Raw genomic sequence first — 10309 nt, forward strand, 5'->3', positions numbered from 1 at the left:
CCTCACATTTTAGCAAATATTTGATTACATCTTTTCATCTTTACATTGTAGCAAAGACATTTACATTGTAGTCATTTCTTCAGTGTTGTCACATGAAAAGATATAATCAAATATTTACAAAAATGTCTGGGGTGTACTCACTTTTGTGAGGTACTATAGGCCAATCGATACAAGGTATGCATTTAAGAAAAACAAACCAGGGTTAAAGTTTGAGCAGGATACTTAATCAATCCACATGGCAAAGCATTACATCGTATAGGCTTGACAATCCTACAGCTTTTGTTCACAAAATGTGTGGAATTTATATGTACTGGATTCTAGAGAGTTTTCCCCCAATGTTTGATTGTTCTACAAATGAAAGAAACTAATCAAACTCAAACAATTAAATGTAACAAAGTGAAATCTAACGCTCTCTCTACTGAGGTAACAACTTCCAGAAAGAGCACTGAGAAATTATATCTGACTCTAAATACATAAATTAATAACTGTACTATCACACAATGGGAGTTAATATATAATATGTATAAAATATGTGAAAATAGTCACGTGACACACGCAGTTGGAAGACAATAAAATTGGTTGAAGGTGTAATATTTACCTGTAAGCCGACAACTAACGTTAAATACAGTGTTTTCGACATATGCTTTACATGAGCGGGCTGGCCAGGTATATTTGCACCTGCCAAAGTATATTTGGCAACCCACATTAGCATCTTGCAGAGAAAAGAGAGAGAGATGTTATCTGGCATTAAGTGGTGACTTTATGAAACATACTGCTGATGGAGAAAGTCAGCAGAGACACATCCAAGGAAATAGAGACAGAGCAAGCCGGCGTGTTTGCCATGAGAGACCAGGGCCCTGGTTCAGAAAGCAGGCTTAACAAACTCTGAGTTTATCCCTGAGCTCTGGGCTCATTGAGCCTGAGGTGGGAAACTCTGAATTTTCAGTTCCAGAACAGCTGATCAGAATCAGTTCAATCAACTCTTGAGTTTGTTGAGCCAGATTTAAGCGCGTGCGTACGGATGAAAAAAAGCCATCCTCAATAAAGCTCCCATACTACGATTCACCATGGCAACGGGTAAATAAAGGCAGAGCCTCCATTTTAAATCGGGTGGAGCTAGAAATATGAATGCTGCCAACGACAGGCTCTAAAACGCAGGAGTGGAAGAAGGATCAAAGCGTTAATATTATTAGGCTACTACACAGCTTTGCTCATTCATCATTTACCAGACTGGACTTTTTTTTTTACAGCCCATTACATTCATTACATATTGTCATTACATATTTATTAAGCTGTAACCCGACGGGACAAAATGCCGGTGGCTACCTGATTATGAAAATAGGTAGGCTATAGATCAAATTTAAGACACAGTTTACTCGTGAACCTGTGATTGTAGAGTCACAGTCACGTTAGCCTATTAATTATTTTTTTTGCAGTGGAAAATGTGTTAAAGTTTTAGACGTCTATTTTACATTAATAACCTCATTTCGTATTTTATTAATGCTGTCAAAACACATTCAGACTATCAGCAGCTAATAATGAAAAAATCACATTTAAACCTTATTTAGGCCTATTTTTTTTTTTAGCTGCACCACAGTCATCCTCACTCACAAATAGTCACACTATCTCCAGTTTCATAACTGCGATAGGAATGTTCCAATAAGTGCGACTAGCCTACATAGAATATGAAAGATTACTGTTCATTCATCAGTTTTATAGGTTACATATTAAACAGTGATTACTGCAGTAATGTAGCCCACAGTAAGTGTTTTCAGTGCAACTGTCCACAGAGTCACAGCGTTATAGCCTACGTAAAGACGGACATAGATTTTATTCTGTGCTGAGGATAAATCCACAATGTGCGAAGATCTGTCCATACATCGATGACAGATTGATCATAAAAGCGGTCATGTTCAAGATCATGCTTGGGTAAAAAACTAAGCCTATTTAACCGGGATTTTAAAGTTTTTAAAGATGTAAATGCGTTCAGATATGTGCTTTGATATAAACACGATGAATGAGGAAATGAAACTGTGAGTCAGACAGCCGCCTCAGTTATTGCAGGAGGGGAGGAGTTAGAGAGAAACTGATGTAGGAGGTTAGGTTCACAGAATCGGTTGCCGGAGTTACTGATCTAGGGATTATCTGATCTCGCTCTCTGAAACAGAAAACTCAAGAGTTTCCCTCATTTTAGGCTTAACATACTCGAGACCGTGGACCTTTGTGTCGTGATTTCGGTCTTGGTTTCAGAAGCGTTACAGCCCCAAGTTTAAACAAAGAGATCAAAAACTGATTGCTTCAGTTGTCTTGCCTCATCATACTGTATCCCCCCCACTCTCACACCCGCGTACCCTTCGTCTCTGCTTTCTAGCATCGCCTGCTAGATTCATTGACGCAGCAATTTTTAGTCCGTCTCCGTGGTGTGTTGGCCCGCCAAGCCATTTAGGATATTGTAGTGCTACTGAGGTCTAGTCTGGCACAGTCAGGGCAAAACACACACACACACAATGTATTCACGCACACATTTTCTTATCATTATTCTTTCTATACTGACAACCAAAACTTAATTTTATAGTCAAACCTCCCAAAAAGTGCTGCTTAAACACATTCAGTGTCGTGCTGAAGCATCTTCTGGATGAGTTGCCATATTTGGACATCATTGTACGGCCAGGTTTATGTTATGTCTTTAGTGTTCTGTTCTCTTCATATCTTTTTATTATTCAATTGGGGATCACCTAATGATCGAGGTCCAGTAAAATAGGGGTAGTGTGGGTGTTTATCCATACTGCAGTTTCATGATAGTATACTCACAGTTGACACTGGTCTCCCTTGATGCCCTTAGTTGTACAGAAGCACTTCCCTGTGTTGACGTGGCACACGTTGGCATGGCTGTTACACTTGCATGCTGCAAAGAAAAGACAAAGGTTGAAAGAGAGAGAGAGATGTGCATCGTCTGCGTCTCTGAAATCATGTGGTTGTGTACAGAATCATTTGTTGGTGTACAGACACATTTCAGAACAGTTCTTTTAAAGCTAGGACAAGCAACAGTAGAGAAACAAGCAAGAGGGGGGCTGTGTGGTGAGAAGAAGTTACTGAAAAAGTTTGAGGAAGAGTGTAATGAGGAGACGACGGAGAAAGAAGGATAGAAAAGGTCAAATCACACATTTTCCGAGAAACACAAAGCAGCGTATAGCGCTGAGTCATTCCCACTCTGCACTAACAGGTGTTACGTTCCTGATTGAAATGTTGTATCTTGTTTCCCTGTTCTTGGGCAAACTTTATGCACCTAATCTTAAAAAGAATCATTATTTCAGCAATGTGATGGATATCCTTTTCAAACTGTTTAGGCAGAAATAGTTTCTAGGCAACATAAGGACACCACGGAAGATGCATTATTTCCAAGCACTTTTTAATGAAATTCAAGTGCCCGTTGAAGTTTACATTTTGTTCCAGTCTGTCTTTAAATGATATTAGCATGGTGAATGTAAATCCTATACTCACTCTATATTAGCTCTACCAACTCCTGAGGGAAATATCGGGCTCTTTAGTTGCTAAATGCGACACTATGTTCAATTGCTAGTCTCTAGTGTACTAGTCTGTGTGCTGGTCAGGTGGTGTACAGTGGGTTTAATAGCATTAAGAGCTTTTTTCACTGAAAGCAACCAGAACAGTAAAGTTGTGGACCAACAGCTAAACAATAAAGCTCAAAAGCCAAGAGGAGCTGCAGATTAGAAGTTATAATTCTATGTAGGTTCATCACTACCAGAGACCCCATTGTCACTTGATAAATCATTATAAAAATATCAATTATAACTGTTTTAAGGGCCACCCTGATAACAAACTGAATATTTGTAGCCATGAGACTCTCTCTCTCTCTCTCTCTCTCTCTCTCTCGACAAACAGCAAAATGATCAGTGCGCTTCATTTTGTGGAGTGTAAAGTTCTGTCTCTAAGGGATGCCAGTGTGGCTGTAGACCTGTGTTTCCTTTATCAAGGTAACTGCCGAGTCAAAGGCACAACTGAACATGAATAAGACACAGAAATAACTCAGCAATTATGTTGTAACTAGGGAACTAAAAAGTCTCGGTACTGAAGGCCAAATGTCAAAATACAATATCGGCAGTGTACCAGGTAAAAGAAAAAACATGGTAATAGGCTGTTTTATCAACATCAGACCTGGGATGTAATCATGCAAGATGGAAAACTTCTGGAACAGTTAGAACTTCATGAGGTGAAATTTGTTTTATCGTACTTCTGATTAGAGTCACGGATAGAGAGGCTTTTTTTTTTTGGGGTGAGTCTAATCTTTTTTAATCATTTTGTTATGTAAAAGCAGAACAAGATGTAGCCGGATGATTCACATTGAGCCAAGCCTGTAATTTAGACACTAAATCACTTCTGCATGGAGTGACTAATGGTAGAGACAAACAAGAACGTTCTCTATACCCTTGTGTTATGGTGTGTACGCCCACGCTTTCCTGTGTCCCTCTCCGGCTGAATTGACTTTGTGCTTTGTTCTTATTCTTTCCAATTGGCACAGAGACAGGCCCTGTAATAAAACAGTGGTGCGCTCAGGTCAAGGTAAAGCCAAGGCACCAACAGATAATGAGAGGGAAACAACCTCTTCTATCCCTTCTCCTCCTCTGTCTGGAAATAGGGTCTGATTTGATCGCTTACAAAGAACAAAAACAACGTAGCAGATATAAACGCTGCTTTAAATATTTAGATTTTTGAACACACAGAAGGACAGCAGAAAAACAAGGTTGCGCAGCAGGCCATCTAAATGTCAGTCGGCTTAAAGTCGAATTGACGTTGTTCCACAGACACTGACAGCAGAGGCGGCAACAATAACAAAATGCAATTTCAGTCTATTACTCGAAATTAAATTGATCCGTCACCAAGAAAGTAAACCTTTTCAGAGATGCACACTGAAGTGTAAGGGCTTGGAGATAAGAGTCTAAACAAAAAGTGGCTTTTAGACTTGAGATAATAGACAAATCACAGGTGTGTTAGTGCAAGCTCGGGTCACCCTGCTGTTCATACAATATTGATTTAGTAGGCAGCCAACACGTGCATAGAAAAGGACACAGCTAGGAGAAATGTGCGGTCACGCAATACAGATTTTGCCAATTGCACTTAAGGAAAGACTAAGAAAGAGAGACAGACAGTATGCAAGGAAAGTCTATACAGACAGAAAGAAGAGAATTAGGGACTAGGCATGAAGAATTTGGGTTAAAGACTTAAAAAGCTGCCAGTAACATGTTAATGTTTTGGAAATGAGGATTGTAGAATACCACAACCATCTATGGGGTTACATTAGGGCTGCAGCTAACGATGATTTTAGTATTCGAAGCTTCTATAGATTATTTCACCTCATTTAAGAAGTACTTTTGCTTGCCGGCGGCGGCTCATGTTTATTTACATGTCCCCTCTCATTTCCGACATACCGGCTGTAAGACAAGCAGCTCGCAGATATATTTAGTTAAACAATTTAGTTTAACTGCGCATTAAAGTTAGCGCCCCTCTACTGACAAACATGGCAATAGCTTATTTGGCTAATTTAGCAACCTGAAGCATCAACTGCTGTAAGTGATGTTTAGGAATATTTAGGAGTAATGAATTGGAGAGAAATAAGAGGAACATTCACTAGAACTGTGAAGCGTAACCACCACCGCTGGTGTGAGCCTGGAGAGGGCAGTAAAAAACGGGAGGGTCAGGAAGTATGGTAAGAGGAGAAGTGATGAGGGCTATTTTTATTAATATTTAAGTCATGTAATTGACGTGACAAATGACCAACTTACTGAGTGTGAGAGCTACCAGGACCTACTCTCCGTAGCTCTGGCAGACTGCGGTAAGCTGATGTTTTGTTCTGTGGTGCTGCAGTGTTGTTAACAGAGGAGCTGCAGAGCGCCTTCTGGTGGGCAAACTATACAGCACTCATGACATGAGAAGGATCCGACTCTGTTTCTCTTTTTTAATAGCCATATAGCTGCTGTTATAAACAGCGATGCAGATTCATTTGCAAGTAGCTTATATCAGCCGATAATATCTGCAAAGCGATAAATCAGTCGGGCTCTGGTTAAGATATAAAGCTACTCTTAACACTGCATCTCCATTTGTGTACTGTGATTTATGAATATTTCAATACTAACACTTGAATTTAGATACAAAGCCGCACTTATTTCAATAACACAGAAAATAAGCCCTCGCTCCCTGTCTTACCCAGCCTGAGTAGCTAACGCAGTAGGTTTTGTCATCAGTACTTTTGAAAAGCAAAAATATGACTGAGGTTTTCTGTACATATGTCACAACATTTGTGTACAGGATAGTTAACTCTCCCAGTAGTTATCATGCCAGCTCAACTATTGTTCAACCAAATCTATTCAGAACCGAGTGTTCAATGTTTATGAATCTGTTTATGAATCTGTAGGTTTGTGCTGCAGTTCACAATACAGTGACTTCAATAGGTCCAGTCTAAAGGCTTGTTTAACACAGGCTATAGAGGCTGTAGGCTATAACTTGGTCACAGGTACCTGTCACATAACAAAACATGATTATTGGGTTTTATCAGGATTAAACATTATGAAATGTACCTCATTAATGTTTGTCACTGCAATCATGCAGTCAGTCACAAAACTTCGTTTACCCTATCTTTATTTCAAATGTCTTCTGTTGCTTAATTTCTCCACTGATATTTACTGGTATAACCGGAGAACAGAGACACATTCCTGTTCTGTCTTTCACCTTTTATATTATGTGCAAAAGCTGCTGATAGAACTGTAAACTAGACCTGGAGGATGTTCCAGGATGTTGCACCATGAAGCTCACAGACAGGAGTTTTATCTGAGCTAGTGTTAGTGTGCTGTCATTGTTCTAAGTGTACAATATCCAAACTAAATCAACTTTCAGCTGCTGCAGTCTCTGTGCAAAATAGAATTATATATGTATTTATTGCAACCCTAACCAACAAAAAAAACATATCACATTTTGTGTCATGTTTTAACTAAATAACACTCCAGAAATTGTTATTGTTACTTATTCTATTATCTTTCGTAGAAACAGCACTAATTCTTACTTACTGAAAACAACTGAAAACATGTCCTAACATCAATACGGTTAAAAAACATGTATTTTACTCAGGTGCTCAGGTATTTTACGCATTATCAAAAATGTCAAATAAGATAAGCAATTTCTTGTTATTTATGATCTTTTATGAGTATAGAATCTAGTCTAGTCTAGAAGAACTGCACAATTAAATCATTTTATCCCCATTCATGTTAGCGGAGGGCTAAACCGGAAGTTAGCACAATGAGAGGACCGGTAATGAGACACACAAGGTTGGAAAGCCAGTAAAAATGACCAAATAGATTTTCTGACAGCCCACCGGGATTTGTCCCGGTATTCACCAACAACTTGTCACATATGGATGTTTGGTTTAACGCTCTGGTACCCCATGTGTCCTTTTTGCATGTGCAGGGCTCCATGGTCAAGTTAGCAATAATAATTCCACTTAAACTTAAACAAAAACAAACACGTGGTTATTGTTGTAAAATGGTACATGGTTAACATTGTCAAGCAATTTGTTTTGGTTTAGGCACCAAACCTTTATGGTTATGATTAGGAAAAGACTGTGGTTAAAATAACATTAGTTACATAAGTTAAGTTACATAACTTAAGTTAGATATGCAAGTTATGTAGTAAAAAGAATCAACGTTGACCATTTGTTTCACAAAGGAAACGAAGACTGGGCTCCTGGATGAAAATCAGTAATTTATTAGTAATTGAAAACTGATGCCATGGGTCTTAACAAGCATCCATATATGACTATTTGGGAGTAAGACTGGGTTGGTTTGCCAGATGGCCACTAGAACTAGATGTCTGCGGGTTGTTTATATGCTGTGATGATGCTAATCCAACACATCATTGTAGTAGCATCCATGTTTATTCGACACTGTAACTTAAGAGCACATGAACACACACTAAACAACTCGGGAAATGGGACCTTCCGAGGAGCACATGAATGCACCGTGAGCCGCTGGTTGCAATTTGCAACCCTCACCACTAGATGCCACTAAAACTTACACACCGAAACTTTAATGATTGCAACCTTTTATCAAAAAATATTACAGCTTCCAACCACCAGTGGCAGTACAGCATTCCAGTCGGTAAGTAAGAAGCCTTTGTAGAATATTTCTATTTTCTCTTATCAAATTTTTACTTTATTTTATGAATGCCTGGTATGTTTCAGTTCATTCACAGACTGGGATTCGTATGATGTCTTACCGGAGCTTCAACTCTCAATCATCTCATCTGACATATTTTCCCTTCCTTACAGCTTTAAATTCTTCATCCCAGATTTAAATAAAACAGAATACGGACATGTCATTGAAACTGTGATGAAAACATAATCTTTCTCTACACTACATACACTAATATGGCTGTAGCTTTCTTTAGCGTCATTCATGTTACTGGCTTTTACCCTCGTAATAAATCCATTTAGTCAGTCATTCGGGCTCTCACACAAAACATGGAGATCCTTATTGTAAAATAAGCACTTAACTCATCCAACCAGTCTGCAAACGCATAATATTCAAGTGCCCAAAGGAAGTGAACTCAATTCTGTGAGAGACAGAGAGCAACTGGAGGTGAAGGGTGTAAGGAGCAGGGGAATCATAAAGGAGAGAGAGTGAATGAATGAAATGGACAGAGGAGAAAGCACATCAAGCACCACACTTGCTGACAACACCGAAATAAGCCGCAATAAAAAAAATCCTGATCTCTAAGCAAAAAAGGCTGATTTGATATAAATCATATTTTCCATGACTTGTGCAAGCCCCCTGAAGAGAGTACAATTTCTCACCCCACTGCCTCTGTATGTACACACACAATACAAAAGATGCCTGTTGTCAGGATGTGTTTGAATATGTGTGTAGGTGGGAACAGGGCCGTCTGTGTATGTGTGTATAGTTAGTCTTTGTATCTCTCTGTGTCTGTTTGAGTCAGACAGAAAGAGGTAGAGATGAGGAAATCAGTCAGTGAGGAAACAGAGAATATCTGAACAATCTGAACCGATCATCTGTTTCTACAGTCGGTTCTGCCTTATTCACGAGGGGTTTGCAATTATAAAACCCAAGATAACTTAATAGGGGGGAAAATCAAGGTGCCTTGTTGTGCTAAACATCACCCCAAATGTTTTGTGTATCACACAGTACCCCCCACATGTGAACACTTCATACTTAATACAAATTCTGATTTGAGTACAAATAAAATGGGGACGGCTAAAGAATTTAGACTTTCATACACAATTGAAATTCTTGAAAATTAAACACCAATGCATAAATCTGTGCACACAAAAATGATAGACAAAACTGTGTTGAGGAAACTTAACAGCCTACCTGCCCTTACTTCCTGACTTCTTCTGCTCTGTGCTCCAACAGAAAGTTCACACCATTAAAAACAATGAGTGTTATGAATTACATCCAGCTGTTTTTAGCCCTTAACCGTGTCAAATATGACTTTTTATTATTATTATTTCTCTTTTTGCTCTTTAAGAATCCCCCCATTTAAACTATTTGGCATTGATAGAAAGAAAGAAAAAAAAAAGAAAAAAAAAAGGATAACCAAATGGTGTGAAGCTGTGTTAACCATAATTCCTGTGTGTTAACCTACAGTGGGGGAAATAAGTATTTGACCCCTTGCTGATTTTGCAGGTTTGCCCACTTACAAAGAATGCAACGATCTATAATTTTAATCATATGTACATTCTAACAGTGAAAGACAGAATCCCAAAGAAAATTCCAGAAAATCACATCATATGAATTTATTAAAATTGATAATCATCTGATGAGGAAAAACAAGTATTTGACCCCCTGGACAAACAGCATGTTAATATTTTGTAGAAAAGCCATTATTGGCCAGCACAGATGTCAAACGGTTTTTATAGTTGGTGACAAGGTTTGTGCACATTTCGGCAGGGATGTTGGCCCACTCCTCCCTGCAGACAGCCTCCAAATCATTCAGGTTCCGAGGTTGTCGCCTGGCAACTCGAATTTTAAGCTCCCTTCAAAGATTTTCAATTGGATTCAGGTCTGGAGACTGGCTAGGCCACTCCAGAACCTTGATGTGCTTCTTCTTCAGTCACTCTTTTGTTGCTCTGGCGGTGTGCTTAGGGTCGTTGTCGTGCTGAAACACCCATCCTCGACCCATCTTCAGCTCTCTCACTGAGGGAAGGAGATGTTGGTCCAGAATTCCACGATACATGGCCCCGTCCATCCTCCCCTCAATACGATGGAGTTGTCCCGTCCCCTTG

The 10309-nt window shown here is 39.2% G+C and overlaps 1 protein-coding gene across 8 annotated transcripts in view; it reads right to left on the bottom strand.

Moving 5' to 3' along the window:
* Positions 1–10309, bottom strand: part of atrnl1a (attractin-like 1a) — a 233381-nt gene that overhangs the window by 111898 nt on the left and 111174 nt on the right. For all 8 annotated transcript variants that reach the window (XM_046065149.1, XM_046065150.1, XM_046065156.1 and 5 more), the window contains one exon: positions 2812–2905. In XM_046065149.1, coding sequence (XP_045921105.1) covers positions 2812–2905 — 94 coding nt within the window. The remainder of the gene's footprint in view (positions 1–2811; positions 2906–10309) is intronic.

The sequence above is a fragment of the Micropterus dolomieu genome, linkage group LG12 (assembly GCF_021292245.1).
Source record: "Micropterus dolomieu isolate WLL.071019.BEF.003 ecotype Adirondacks linkage group LG12, ASM2129224v1, whole genome shotgun sequence".
In the NCBI taxonomy this organism is placed as follows: Eukaryota; Metazoa; Chordata; class Actinopteri; order Centrarchiformes; family Centrarchidae; genus Micropterus; species Micropterus dolomieu.